At 59.6% G+C, this 15,098-nt stretch overlaps 2 protein-coding genes across 2 annotated transcripts in view; both read left to right on the forward strand.

The window, feature by feature from the left end:
- The window catches only part of ALDH1L1 (aldehyde dehydrogenase 1 family member L1), a 40,998-nt gene extending 36,034 nt beyond the window's left edge, over positions 1-4,964 (forward strand). The window contains exons 19-23 of the mRNA XM_081246498.1: positions 673-1,008; positions 1,121-1,219; positions 1,853-2,018; positions 4,263-4,368; positions 4,838-4,964. Coding sequence (XP_081102624.1) covers positions 673-1,008; positions 1,121-1,219; positions 1,853-2,018; positions 4,263-4,288 — 627 coding nt within the window. The 3' untranslated portion in view covers positions 4,289-4,368; positions 4,838-4,964. The remainder of the gene's footprint in view (positions 1-672; positions 1,009-1,120; positions 1,220-1,852; positions 2,019-4,262; positions 4,369-4,837) is intronic.
- Positions 4,965-7,207: 2,243 nt separating this feature from the next.
- Positions 7,208-15,098, forward strand: part of SLC41A3 (solute carrier family 41 member 3) — an 87,466-nt gene continuing 79,575 nt past the window's right edge. Inside the window, exon 1 of the mRNA XM_081247204.1 lies at positions 7,208-11,377. The gene's annotated coding sequence lies outside the window, so the exon portion shown is untranslated. The remainder of the gene's footprint in view (positions 11,378-15,098) is intronic.

Here is a 15,098-nt window from a genome sequence, read left to right on the forward strand (position 1 = left end):
CCCAAGAAGTTTCACAACTGCAGGGATAACTGCAGTCAGCTTCCAAGATGGGGAAACGTGAGCCAGGGTTCCGTCTGTTGTGAAATCAGCACAGCCAAGTTTCCTGTCCCACAGAGAAGCAAGCAGAACCCTGGGCACTTGGGCGGCACCCTGCTGTGGCTTGCCCACACTTGCCCAGCGCCGCCATGGACTCGCTGGGCAGCGTCGGGCAAGTCACTTAGCCTTTCTGGGCCTTGCGCTCTCACCGGGACGACGGGGAGGATGGGAATACGGGATTCAGCTGTCATGTCTGAAGGGCGTGGCCCACGTGGCAGGTGCGGTGGGTCACTTGTCGTGACATTGTCACTGTCGTCGTCACACCTCTGCACACCAGTGGGAGCCAGCCTGTCAGGCCACGCTCAGCCAGGTGCCCAGACACCCCCCACCCCATCCAAGTGCTGCTGTGCCCCGGAGGAGGATGTGAGCCCGGGACCGCGTGAAGGGGCTTCAGCCTCATTAGAGGGGAGGCTGAGGGAGACTGTCGGCCCAAGGGTCTTGGCGGCCGAGCAGAGGCCGATGCTGCCAGGCTGGAGGCCTGTCTGTGTCTCTGGGCAGTGCAGTCCCAGCTTCTTCCAGGAGAGCTGAGCCTGACTGGCTCTCCCTCCCTCCTTCCCCCCACCCCCGGCTCCCCAGGTCCAAAGAGCAGGCTTCCTGGGGCCTCTGAGGACGTTTGTTCGGGACTCGGGCCTGGGCAGGCACCATCCCTCCCGAGAGGCCCACCCCTGCCGCCTGCTTCAGGGCGCAGACCCCGTCTCCAGGCTCAGCTCCAAGAGCACAGTCCTGAGCCCCGTCATGCCCGGGAGCCCACCCAGTCTGTGGGGTGTCCAGGCTCCCGCACTGCACACCCTCTCTCTCGTGCTGCCCTCACTGGCCTGGTCCCCCAGCGGCCTCACTTCCCGCTTGTTCCCCTCCGGCCTCTCGTCTCTGGGGATGGTGCCCAGTGCCGGTGAGCCAGGACGGCCGCAGGAGGTCAGGACACCTGCCTTCTTCCTCTTCCCGATCAGGGGGCGCCTGGGCCCAGTGGGGGCTGGGGGCTGGCGCCCAGGGGTTGTAACCCAGCCCTGTCACCTCTTCTGCGAAGGGAATGAGCTCTGTCTTCTTCAACAAAGGCGAGAACTGCATCGCCGCCAGCCGGCTCTTTGTAGAGGACTCGATTCACGACCGGTTTGTGCAGAGGGTGGTAAGTTGTGCCGCAGGGCCTGGGCGCTGCCCACCCACTGGGTACAGGGCCTTGGCGGGCAGAGCCAGGGCTGGGCCAGGCGCCATCCACCTGGTCGGGGGCGCTGTGAGCAGTCTTCCCTGGTTTTTATTATTTCGGCGAGAAACGGCAACCCCGTGGCTCCCCTGACGTGAGCAGCGGGGCCCGTGTTCGGGTGGGCAGACGTGGGGCCGGGCCGGGGGGAGTCCAGGTGCAGCCCCTGCACGCCGCTCCATCTGCCCACCTCGTCACGGGGCGTCGTTGTCTTGTTTCCCCACCCCGTGGCCTGCAGCTCCTCCGTCTGGGAGGTCAGGTGCAGGACCGCCCTGTGCTGCCCCCGCGCCGCCCCCCCACTCCCACCTGCGTGCACATCTGCGTCATCCCAGCCCCCGGCACCAGGCCCAGGTCGCCTTGCATGGAGGGTGCATTGGGGGCTTCAGCCTGGAAGGCAGGTTTGGAACCAGAATATGGTCCCAGGAGTCAGAGCCCTGCGTGTGGACTTTCTTCAGGGGCCCGCGGTTGGTCGCTGAAAAGGCATTCGTGGGAGGGCGGGTCAGGCGGCGACTGGTCAAAAACCACGGCACCAGGCGGCCCTGACGGGGCGGCCCTTTGCAGGTGGAGGAGGTGGGGAAGATGAAGATCGGCAGCCCCCTCGACCGGGACACCAACCACGGGCCACAGAACCACCAGGCCCACCTCCGGAAGCTGGTGGAGTATTGCCAGCGCGGCGTGAAGGAAGGGGCCACGCTGGTCTGTGGTGGGAACCAAGTCCCCCGGCCAGGTCAGTCAGCCCTCCTGGCCACGCGGGCAAGCCAAGACAGCGGGTGGCACGGCCTCCGGGGCAGGCGTCGCAGGGCCAGGCTCCTAGGCTCCAGCCCCCCATCCGGGACCTCGGGGATGGGGGGGCACCTTGGCTGTTTGGACACCTGCCAGGTCAGGTGTGGGGCCGGTAAGAGGAGGCCCTGGAGCTGGTGGAGTCTCCGTTGGAGTGGCCCTGGTTGCCCAGGCATCTCTGCATCCTGAAGCTCTTTCCTCCCATGGATCGTGGTGCTGGATTTCATGCTTTGCCTGTCTTTGGCCCTCACTCCTCCATGGCCACTGTTGGCCGGAAGCCCCCTCTCCACCTGTCCCTTAAATGTAGGGAGAGCCCCCTACATGTCCTGAGCTTGGACACTTTCCCTGGAGGGTCTCTCGCCCTGCAGCGGCTCACACCCACCCAGGACTTGTCTCCTCACCCAGACTCCTGACCCCTGGACCCCTCCTCGTGCACGTCACCCAGGCCCCTCAGTCTCAGTGGTGCCACCTCATCACAGCATCCCCAGCCCCCACCTGACCCCAGACACACACCTGCCCCTCTAGAATCTTCGGTCCAATGCAGTCACCGAGCCCGAGAAGCCTGAGCAGCAGGCTTGGACGATCTGGGCTGCTTCCCCTTGGACCACCTGCTCCCCCTGTCAGGCACACGTTTGTTTCCTGCACCCTCACCATACAACCCTCGGCGCCAGCACCGAGCCTCACGCCTGCCTGCCTGCCCGATGGCGTGAAGGATGGAAGGAGGGAACGGATTCCAGGCTCCTCTCTTTCTGGACCCCAGCTCTTAATTAACTGCCCGATTCTCTCAAACCTGGAGATCTTCCCCACCACCATCATGCAGACTCTCCCCTGAGTCTGGGCCAGCATGGGGGTCCTGGGGGCCTCCTGAGCCCCCAGTCATGCACTTATGCGGCTGCCGTGTCTGACTGTGTGTCCCCCGTGCCGAAACCCTCCCACGGTGAGCGCGTCCACAGAGGCAAGCTCACCCCAGCATGTCTCACCACCTGTGTCCAACCTGCGGCCCTTAACTCTCCCTCCGAGTATGCCTGGCGTCTTCCTGCTCGCTGTGCTGGCTGCTTCTCTGCTTAGCAGATGCCTCCTGAGCATCCCCACCTGGTGACCTCATCGCTCGGAGGACCTCGGGCTCAGGCCGTGGTGCTGCCACAGGTCTCGGGCGTTCCTGGGCACCTCTTACCTGCACAGAGCTTTTGTAGCCACTGTGCCACCGCCGTCTGCTTGCCCTCTTCCCTGCCCCCACGAACTTGGGCTTCCACGAAGCCAGAGTCTGGGGCTGACGTGACGTGAAGGCACCTTTGCAGAGCAGCTAGGGCTGCAGCACCCAGGAACCATGGGGACCGCTCCCCACCACCCCCTGGCCTGAGGGGCGAGAGCAGGGAGCAGACTTCCTGGGACCCCATGGGGGACAGTGCTGTGAATACGGGCTTCTCCCAGTGGCCCACCCAACTGGAGGCCAGAGGATGAGGAATCCCGGGCGTGCAGCCCTCCTTCCCGGGGCCCAGCGCGCAGGGGGGACGGGGGTGTGGGCGGAGACTGGCCACCCCGGAGCACCGGGACCTGGGGGTACATTTCCTTTGCAGACAGGGTGAATACAGGCCACACCCCAGGGGTCAACATGTGTTCATACATGACTCATGTTTTAGAAATTGTAATGACTGTTAGAATATAATTTATAAAAATATGGAATATTTTATTAAAGATAAAATTTTTTTTGTTCTTCTAAACACTGGAGGTAGAAAATTTCAAGTCTTTTGGTTTTCCCTAAATCAGGCCAAACTAAACCTTAGTCCAGCAGGTCTCAGGGCCCGTAGCTCTATGTCCAGAGGAGAAGTAGTCAGAGAATGCCTTTCTGCCGCCAGAAATGGTTTTGTGGGGCAGCCAGGGCCTGTGGGGTGGCAGTCAGGATGGGAGAAGGTGTGTCTGGCCGAGAGCACGCCCTCCACGGGGCCGATGGAGGGCCTTCCGGAGGCTGCACTAGCCGAAGGATCCAGATGTGCTTTCAGACTAAAGGTCACTAGAGAAACCTAGGTTTCGTCCGGCTGCGAGCTGCAGCCTTGGCGGTGGACAGACCAGCTCCCAGCATCACCTCACTGTCCTTACAGCACTTAGTTGAAAGGCTGTGAGGGTCAGGACTCGTGCGCCTGGGGCAGGAAAACCACCCACAGTGTCACGAACTCCTCTGTCTCCACCACAGGTTTCTTCTTCGAGCCGACCGTCTAAACGGACGTGGAGGACCACATGTTCATAGCCCAGGAGGAGTCCTTCGGGCCCATCATGATCATCTCTCGGTTTGCCAGCGGGTAGGGAGCCCACTTAGGGTCATGACAGCCTCATTCTTGCCCTTGTTACTGGGGTCTTTGCGTGAGCTGCGGGGCCGGGAGGGGAGCTCAGACGGGTGGGGGCTGTGGATGCAGCCCGGACCCCGCAAGACTCCTCGCAGCCGCGGGGGTGGAGACCCCAGGGGACCGCAGGGCAGCTGGGCCCACCAGGAGTGTCCTCTGCGTCTCTCTGGGCATCTCCACGGCGTGCTGGGTTCAGCCCTGAGCACCCGCGGCTGCATCATGAGCCAGCCAAACCTCAGTGGCCGGAATAGCAACCATTGTTTATTTCGCTTGTGAATCTGCTGTTTGGTCAATGGGGCTGAGCGGTCTGTGCCCTGTGCCGTGTTGGGCTCCCCTCTGGGGCGGGGGACGCAGGTCTCTCTGGGTCCCACGTCCAGGGCTAGGCCCTTGCCCTCCTCACGGAGGCCCTCCTGGCTTTTCCCTGCAGCGACGTGGATGCGGTGCTGTGTCGGGCCAACGCTACAGAGTTTGGCCTGGCCTCTGGCGTCTTCACCAGGGACATCAACAAGGCCCTGTACGTCAGCGACAAGCTAGAGGCGGGCACCGTGTTCGTCAACACGTACAACAAGACCGACGTGGCTGCTCCCTTCGGAGGGTTCAAGCAGTCGGGATTTGGCAAAGACCTGGGTAACCTAATTGTGCCCGCTTTCATTTATTCATTCAACAAACATCGCTTAGCGCCCGCTCAGTCCCAGGGGCCAGGGGTGGAGCTGATGAGATGGCTGCTCACTTCTTGCTGGGAGGGGATCGGTGATAAATGGGGCTGGAAGCCAGATCCTGCTGGAAGCCGTCCAGACAGAGCGATCTGAACAGGAGGCTGGAGGGTGGCTTTAGCTGGGGGCCAGGTGGGCCTCCCTGAGGAGGTGTCCTCTGGGCTGAGACCTGAGTGGCTGGAGGAGCTGCCGTGAAGGCCCAGGTTCGTGCATTCCTGCCAGAGGGAACGGTGGGTCCTGAGGGAACCAGCTTTGGTCTTGGAGCTGCAGAGAGAGGCCGAGTGCTGGAGTGGGCCCAGGGGCGGGGAGGAGGCCAGGGAGGCAGGCAATGGCCAGATTGCAGGACCTGGGACTGCGGTCGGGGCTCAGGCTTCAGAGAGGGGAACCCGTGGGGGCCAAGTGTGCCCGATGTGGTGACGTGAGTCCCAGTGTAGAGACGGTGTCACCAGGCCTGCCTGCCCAGGGAAGAGGACTTCTGCCCGGCACCCCTCTTTCCCTGGCTGCTCTGTAATGTAAGGCGGGTCCCACTCCCCGCATCCTGCCCCTGTGGAAGACAGAAGCTGGGGGTTAGGTCCAGTCGGGGATCGACTCTGATGTCGAGCTTGCAGCGGGGCAGGGGGTGCGAAGGTGCAGCACAGCAGGATGCTCTTCTCAGCTACGGGGCCAACGGGGTCACGAGAGCACAGCGCCGCCGGGACCATGACGTCGCCCCTGGGCTCGCGGTGTCTTGCAGGAGAGGCGGCCCTGAATGAGTACCTGCGGGTCAAGACGGTTACCTTCGAGTACTGAGGAGGGCCTCAGGATGCGTCCCCGGCCGTGGGCTCGCCCCCCGCGGTGCACAGCCCCTCCCTGAACGTGGTGGAAGCCTCGTGCCTGCACCCCTGTCCCCATCTGGGACCCCCATCCCATCCCGCCAGCGCGGCCGTCGGCTCGGGCAGAAAGTGGCCCCGTGCGAATAAAGGTTCTGGCTGGCGCCCTGCGTCCCGGCCCGTCTGTGTGCCCAGGCCCTCCGTGCGAGTCCTGCTGTCGGGCCAGCTGGCCGGGCTCGGGAGAGCCAGGCGCCCTCCTGGGCAGGGTGTCGGCTCCCGCTTCAGAAACCGGGTGCTGAGATGAAGTTAGGACACACGTCTGTTGGGGTGACCCCGGGAGACGCCAGGGAGGAATCAGGCTGGGCCACGGACGCCTCCCCAGCAAGTGGCCGCACCCTCCCCCCATGCCGAGCAGACCTGTCCAGGGCCCCGCGGGGGCAGCCGGCTCTGCTCAGGCCCCAGGCTGCTGGTCGCGATGGGCGTGCTCCCCCTTTGCCCAGCCTGTGTCTTCTGTGTCTCCCGGGGCCCAGCGGCCTCCCCGCTTCTCCTGTCCCCTGCCATGCGGCCTTCCTCTCTGTCCCGCCCTCAGCGTCCCAACCTCCCTGGGGAGTAGTAGGAGGAGCCGTGAGGAGCGGGTTCCTTGCTCACTAGATGCTACCTGCACGCACCCTCCCTGCCCCTGCCCCGCGTGTGGGTCACTTAACCCCCCTCCCCCGGGCCCATGATTTTACCCATTTATAAACCAGGGGGCTGAGTGGGCATCGTTGTCCTCAGATCCCAGGAACAAGGACCTCGGACACCCCTGCCTGCAGAACAGCCCACCAACTCAGAGCCGGCAGGGCTCCCAGACTCGCTCTGGGGCTGGTCTGGGCAGCAGGCTGCCCCCGGGCCCCGCTCCGCCTTGGGGTGGCCTCTCTCCTGGTGTCCTCTCCATCCCGAGCGTGAGGCGGCCCTTCTCCCCAGACCTGCTTAGGGGTCACGAAGAACCAGCAACCCCGCCTCGAGGGGCGACGCAGCCCCGGAGCCAGACCCCGCCCCGTGCCCACCTGCCTGCCAGAGGCAGGACCAGCCCCCCAGCCTGGTGCCGGCTCTGCAGTCTGATTGCCCACAGAGGGGAGAAATGTGTTTCGTCTCTGGACTCTGTCCCCTGCCTGGGGCCATTCGTGAGGACCCAAGGTGGAGGGGACCGGCCCTGAGGGGACGTGGACCTGCCTTATTATCTCCTAACTGGAGTGACACTCCCACTCCTGCCCCTTTGCTGGGTCCCCGTTGTTTCTCCTCCACCCCCACCTCCGACCCCAGGGCCAGGGCGTCCACAGCAGAGTCCGGGCTCTGCAGCCGGCTTGGCCCTCGGCTGCTTCTCTGCTGTCCCCCTCGCCAGGTGGGAGCCTGCAGGGTCCCCAGGGCTCGGCCTGGCTTCCCTGAAAACAGCCCCGCAGGCAGAAGAGCAGGCAGGGCCTGGAGCACAGCCCGTCCTCGCCCAGGTCGAGCTAGGAAACACCTTCCTCCCCGTGGCCCAGGGCTTGGCTGGCCCGGTGACTAAGCTGCACTTGAGAATTCTGGTTCATCTGCGAGGCAGCGCCTGTCTTTGTCCTGAATCCTGTCTCCAGAAGGGATTCCAGAATCCTCCAGAAGCCACAGGCAAGTGTATAAGAAAAGTACCCAGTGCTCCCGCCTGGGTCTGTCTCTCCAGTGAGGCTCCTTCACGTCCACACAGAACAGGGCACTTCTGGTCACTAGATGTCGGGGGGCTGGTCCCCACACCAAGCGATTCTCTGTGACACCAGCTGAGTGTCCTGCAATTTAACCAAATTCTGACACTGCTGCCCGGAGCTGGTGTCAGACCCCACAGATTGAGGGCTCAGCCCCACAGGACTGCCCCCCGGGTGCCAATCCCAAGCAGGGTCCCCAGGTTACCAACTTCTGTCTGACGTGGCTACAAAGCAGAGGCTCCCACGACCCCCTCCTTGGGTTCAATCCATTTGCTAGAGCAGCTCACGGAACTCAGGGAAACACTCACCTACATTTATCAGTTTATTAAAGGATGTGATAAAGGAAACAGATGAACAGCCAGAGTACGTAGGGCGAGGCCTGGGAGGGTCTGAGCACAGGAGCTTCTGTCCCATGGACTTGGGGGGTGCCACCCTCCCGGTGTGGATGTGCTCAGCCCCTGGACCCTGTCCTGTTGGGGTGTTTTGCGCCTTCTTCATATACGCGTGATCCATTATTAACTCCATTCGTGGCCCCTCTCCTCTCTCTGGAGGGTGGTGGGTGGCGGGAGAAGAGCTGAGAATCGGAAGCTTCTCCTGGCCTCGTCTTTCTGGTGACCAACCCCACCAGGAGCCCCCGAGAGTCGCCTCAGTAAAGAAAAGATGCTTCCAGTGTTCTTATCATTTAGGAAATTGCAAGGGTTCAGGGGCTCTGTGCCAGGAGTTGGGGCGGAGAAAACATGTATTTTCTAGTATCTCACAGTAAGGAGCGTAAGACTGAGTTATCTGCCATTTCCTTCCCTTTGTCCCCTTCTCTCCTAAGTCATAGAACTCCCAAATTGTACCCGGGCACGTGGCTGTCTGAAGGACGCAGAGTTCCCAGCGTCCTTGGCAGCCGGGCAGTGGCCACAGAGCCCAGTCAAGTGGACAGAGCTCCAGTGGACGTGGTAGCTGCCCCTCCTGAGGCACGCCTGCAAGGGGAGTCGGGGCTCAGGCTGTCCCTCCCTCCCTCCTCCCCCGGGGCGGGCTGGAAGCGGAAGACGTTGGATCCCCACCATCACGGAGGGAACCCGCCAGCAGCCCGTTACATGGAGACAGTGAGCTTGCCCCTCCCTTTTTATAACGTTTAAATGCATTTGTCCTCACCGAGTTGACAGAAGAGTTCAAGGCAGCTTAGAAAAATAGTACAATTAAAATATGCGTGGGTGAGTCAGGGCAGAGGAGGGCGCTCGGAAGATGAGCAGGAACGCGGTTGGCGCCGACACTGCCTGCAGGGAAAGAAACTATCCGCTTCTAAAGCTGGAGCGCAGTTTAGTCAGGGCTTTCCAGCTGCCGAGAGTGCGAGGAAACCTGATCAGTGACCTAATTCGTGGTGTCTGTGTGACAGAAACAAGCTTGTGTTTCTGGGGAAGAGAACGAAACTCATGAGTCCTCCTAAGACACGTTTCACAGTGTGATGACCACGGTCTTACACGATTTTACACAGGGTGGTGACGAAATAAAATTCGTATTTTAAAGCAAGATAAGAAAAAATTAAACATAAACTTCTTCTCTGCCCCTTGGCCTCCTCCCTCCCCACTAGTGTGCATGGGTGTCTGCATTGGGTGTCACCTGACCTCCCCAATGGCAGAAATATCTGCTCAGCCACAGAAATCCATTTTCCTCCTTCTGGCGACAGCCATGGAACTCCTTAGAAGGTAACATTCCTTTCCGTATCCTCTAAGAGGCCACGATGACCCACTACTCACCTTGTACGTGCAGACATCTTTGTGGACTTTATGGGCAAGGCCACTATGTCATTTCCCTTAAAGATAATGATTGGTGCAGAATAGATTGGTCAGACGACCTGGGGAGATACTGGGCTGCACCTAAAAGAAGTTCTTAGCTCAAATACTTACTTAGGACAGTATTCATGTCACTAGCTGTATTACTTGTATGCTGCCTATTTTACAAGATTATTGTTTCTTGCATTACCAAACCCGATAAAAATAATAATGACTAGGTGACCTAAAACAATTGTCAAATACATAGTTCTGTAAGATCAGTGATTGTAACAGTGTAACTCTAGATACGGGAAGGAGGTACAAGAGGGAACCATTTCCTGGACCATAACAGACTAGTAGGACAGGTGGCCCAGAGGCTTTGGGCTACTGTTAACAGGGCCTAGTCCAGTAACAGCACACTGAGTGGCCTATCAAGGAAATCCTCGCCTGACCTGGGAATGAGCATTCCTAGTGCCATGGGATAAATTGGTCATGAAATACCTCCTCAAGACAAAACCTTGGTCAAAATTAAGACAAAAAGGAGGGGGTTGTGACATAAAGAATGTTGCCCACCACCCAGTCCTACAAGAATGAAGTCATCAACCACCACGGGCGCTGACTTGACGCACTGAAAGGAATTCAGGGCGCAGATCAGGGTGAGGCACTTTGGCTCAGGGAAAACTGGCAGAACTGACCCTCAGAGAGCTCGATATTTTCAGGAGAGAATTGTTACAAACCTGGATTCTCGCCTCTTCCCACACTTAGAAAAGCACTAAAACCATTAAGGTATCTGTCTCGCGTGAATAGCGGTAACTTCCTAACAGGCTGTGTGCTTGGCTGCATGTGGCCCTTCGTCAGAATCACACATATGCTGGCCTCCCCACTCCCCTGTTCAGGACAGTCCTCAGAGTTTTCTGAGAAACCGTCTCCTGGGTTGTAATCCTCAGGTTGGCTCAAATAAAAATTTCTGTTTCTTTCCCAGATGGACTATTGATTAATTTTTCATCGACAGCAGTAAGCTTCAGACGGTTCTCAGTACCTTCCGCAAGGTGAGCTGAGGACACGTCCAGCCACAGCCACTACGACCCCTGCAGGGCAGCTGGGCTGTGGGCACCCCTGCTCCAGCCATAGGGCTCGGTGGGAGGGGGGCTGGCATCACTGCTCACACTGCCCCTCTCGGCTCTCCGCTGATCGGACTTGAAGAGATGGAACTCACCGGAGGCCGAGCCTTGCATCATTCAGGAAAAAATCTCCGATGTGGTAAAACGGGGGCTGGTGGGGATGTTCAGGATCAAAACGTGGTCCCAGGATTGCTCCACATAATAAAGGAAAGAGGATTCGAAGGGAGGAGGCCCCATGGGTCTCGGGGTGGGGGCGGTGAGGGGGGCATGCTGGGTAATCTCCTTCCCCTCCTCCCCTCCAGAGGACATGGTCCCAGAGACGAGATGGTTCTGTACTCGAGGGGACGTGGAGGGGACACGTGGAGCGGCCAGGCGTCTGCTTTCTATTTCACATAGTAGATATGATCTGGGGATAAGTGCTTGGAGAAAACCACAGCAGCAGGGCATGGGGAGTGCTGTCTGCGGGGAGAGTGGGTGGTGCGCTGCTGTTTTATACGGGGCGCTCAGGAAGGCCCTTCTGATAAAGTGGGATTTGAGCAAAGACCTGCAGGGAGAGGGAATGAGGTGGGACCCACATGGCGAGTCCTAAAAACGGCCACGATTTTTGGAGCTGCTTCCACCAAGTAACGGGGTTGCTTCTCCATCCCTTGAATTGGGCGGGTCTTGTGGCTTGCTTTGACCAGTAGGATGTGGCAGATGTGATGCGGTGCCTTGTCCAAGCCTCAGCCTCAAGAAGACACACAGCTTCCGCGCTTGAACCAGTCTCGTGGAGGGTGAGAGACATGGGCCCAGTGTCGCTGGGCCCCAGAGCACAGCCGCCGAAGTGGCCGGGAACTGACCGCAGACTTGCAGGTGAGGATCCGAGGAGACCAGCCCCAGCACTGACCACTGAATCGTGGGATAAGCATGACTGCTGTTCACAGCCTTTCAGTGGCAGGGTGGTTTCTCATGCAGCAAAAGCTAACTGATACAGACAGCTTTAAGAAGTGAAATCTCTGAGTCAATGTTTCAGTGCAGGTTAGACTATAGGGCTCAGGCAGGGAAGGAGGGGCTAGACTATAGGAGGCTGTAGTACAGCCATACGTTTTTGGAGCGTCCAAAGCATCACCCCCAGGGAAATAGTTAAGTCAGTGTTCTCAATGCTGCCCATCCCAATGTCTTCACTTTATATTACAAATAGTTTTATATCACCCTGTTTATATCCTCTAGTGATTTGCAGGTCACATTACCCACCTATACATGTGATCTAAATAAATTAATATATTGCCCTCACTGTAATATAGATGAGAAATAAAAGAAAGGGATTTTAGGGGCTTCCCTGGTGGTGCAGTGGTTGAGAGTCCGCCTGCCGATGCAGGGGACACAGGTTCGTGCCCCGGTCCGGGAAGATCCCACATGCCGCGGAGCGGCTGGGCCCGTGAGCCATGGCCGCTGAGCCTGCGCGTCCGGAGCCGGTGCTCCGCAACGGGAGAGGCCACAACAGTGAGAGGCCCGCGTACCGCAAAAAAAAAAAAAAAAAGAAAGAAAGGAATTTTAAATAAAATATTATGTGCTTCAGTACAGAGAGGTGGGAGAGCTGGGGTTCTGCTCAGGCTCCAGCAACTACCCTGAATTCAGATTGTTCTCATGGTAGAACCAGGGGACTCAACTGCAAAGTGGGTGAGGCCTGATCAGGGCCTGTGCGTTTACGAAAGGCTCCAAAATTATAAAATTGCGGTAAAGTACACATAGCATAAAACTTCACCATCTTAACCACTTTCAAGTGTACAGGTCAGTGGCATTAAGTCCGCTCATGTTGCCATGCAACCGTCACCAGCATCATTTCCAGAACTTCTTCATCTTGCAAAACTGAAACTCTCCCAGCAGAGACTTTAACGTTAAAGGCAAGTGAGGTGATTCATGGAGCTGAGCTGTCACTCACCGCCAGGAGGAAAAAGATGCACACGCTTCACCTGTAAATCTGTGCCTAGTCTCTACAGAGTACACCACAGTTTAGAGCTGTGTGGGCATCAGATCCCCAGGTTACGGGCTCAGTCCCGCAAGTCTGCCCGCCCCCCAACTTCAGATGCCAGTTGAAGCCAGGTTGTCACGTGCGCTTCTGACCCACCAGCTGTAGATGAGAGGTTCCCACGGCCCCCTCCTCAGGTTTGGTTAACTTGCTAGAGCAGCTCAGAGAACTCAAAGGAACACTTTACTTACTGGATTGTAGGCTTATGACAAGAGGTGTGGCTCAGGAGCAGCCAGATGGAAGAGACGCGCCGGGAGGGTGTGGGGAAGGGTCCCGAGCTTCCACGCCCTCCCCGCACCCCCACCCAGCCTCCACGCCTCCCCATCCCAGACGCCATCTGAACGCGCTCCTTCGGGGTTTCTATGGAGGGTTCCTTACGCGGGTGTGATTGACTACATCACGGCCACTGGTGACGGATTCCACCTCCAGCCCCCCTCCCCTCCTAGAAGGTCAGGGGCTGGGACCCACGTTCCAGGCCTCTGATCACACGGTGGCTCCACTGGCATCCAGCCCCATCCTTGGGTGGTTTCCCAGAGTCACCTCATCAACATAAGGAAAGACACCTTCATCCCTCTCAGCAGAGGAAATTAATTCCAAGGGTTTTAGGAGCTCTGTGCTAGGAACAGTGGACAAAGACCAAATACGTCTTTCTTATGGGCCAGACTCCAAGTCAGGGCATGGCCTTTGGGAGATGCTGGGCAGGGAACATCTGCATCTCACGCCTCAGGGGACAGACTCTCACTGACCCCAGATCTCTTCCATTTGCCAGCTTCTCTTCAAAGTGCAGGACTATTTTTAGCGGTGGCTCCGTCATTTTGGGCCCTGCAGGTCCGGGGCCCCGAGGCGCCTTCTCGGTGGCTGCTCCCTCTGGTGGCCCTGCCCGGCCGGGTCCTGGGAGCTGGACCATTGCTCCTCATGCCCCGCCTGGAGGGAGAACCAGCAGCTTCTCCAAGCTGCACCCGAGTGCCTGCATTTTAGGCAGGTGAGTCCTGCTGCTCGGGCCTCGGCAGTGTAGGGTAGAGAAGACCCCCAGGCTGCCTGCCATGGGGAGGCCGTCCAGCAGGGCGAGAGGTCCCACGCCCCTGACCCAGCATTGCTGGGCACCCTGGAGGGCAGGCCCGTTTCTTCCTCCCTGCTGCCCCCGAGGCCCAGCTCCCGAGCACTTGGCAGGAGGGCGCTGAGCTGGGCACACAAAGGCCCGAGCCCCCGGCCTTGCAGCCCCTTCCGCTCCTGGGTCTCCGTGATGTCCCCACAGAAGCCCACGAGGGTCGTGTGAGTGAAGCGCAGGGCCGGCCTCTGCCGAACAGGGCAGGCCGGGCTGGGGACGCAGCGCCGGCCCTGGATTATCCGAGAGCCGCGGGGGGATCCCTGAGGGCCCTCGACAAGGCTTCAGAGTCATTAGAGACCAAATTGCATTCCTTGGAATTTTACTGTTTCACCTGGAAATGCGATATTATGACTTTAGTACCAAACACCGGACCATCCATAGAGCGGTGAACTCTCACCTGGAGCCCTGGGTTAATCAGAGTGCGGCCCTTCAGCCACTCACTGTCATGTGTTTGAAAGAGACAGACCGATGGAATGGAGAGACTGGCCTTAGAACAGAGTCTGAAGCCCGGCTTTGCCTCTCAAGGCGTGGCCTTGACCTTTGGGAGTTCCCTCATCCGTGAAAGGGGGTCCGAGGGCCATACAGAAACCACAGGGGCCCAGAGCGCATGCCTGGAAATCTTAGGTCCTGCAGCCCAGCCTTGGGACCTGCGGGGACTCCGGGGATGTCTCTCTGCCCTCGTGAGCCACCTGCCCACCTGGCCTGAAGGTCCAGGACTCCGTTGTCCTGGAAGCAGCCCTCACTTGAGACCTGGTGGGATAGGAGTTGGCAGGGGCTTGGGGTGGGATCTCCGAGGCCCCGGCAGGACAGGACTGAACACCAGGCGCCCCGGCTGCCTCCCGCTCCCACCGCCCCCACTCTCCCAGCGGGTTTCCTGGGACCACCTCCCAGACAAGCTCATCTCCAGGTCTCTTCCCGGTGGGAATCCAAGGATGAACCAACAGTCCCCTGAGGAATGCGGGGTGTGAGAGGCAAAAATACCCTCCCTAGTATAGCACAGTGACGTGGCTAAGAGGCGTTGGGAGATCACAAGGAAGGAGGCCGAGGACCCGTGCCTGACACTCCCCGGGGGCAACAGTTCCCAAGCAGAGGCCGAAGGAGGCCGTGCAGAGGGAGCCTGTGTGGGACAGGGTGGGCAGGAGGCCGGGGGCTCTGAGGGCACAGCTGAGCGGCACTGCAGGGCAGGTGGGCTCATTGTGGGAAGAGGCCGAGGGCCCTAAACTCCAGTCACTTTGCGGGGTCCGTCTGGGGGGGAGGGCAGGGCTTGGCCAGCCCGTCACAAGGGCCCCTGCCCAGCAGGTCTGCCCACCGGCCCTGACACTGGGTGGGCGTGGAGGGCAGGAGGGAAGGGGGTGGCGCCAGGGCTGCTGCCGCCAAACTGAAGGCCGTTTGGGGAAGACGAGGACTGGCTGGGAACAAGGGTGGGTGCCGTGGTGGCAGAGTGACAGCAGGGATCT

Source organism: Mesoplodon bidens, assembly GCF_964165515.1.
Source record: "Mesoplodon bidens genome assembly, chromosome: 10".
Taxonomy (NCBI): Eukaryota; Metazoa; Chordata; class Mammalia; order Artiodactyla; family Ziphiidae; genus Mesoplodon; species Mesoplodon bidens.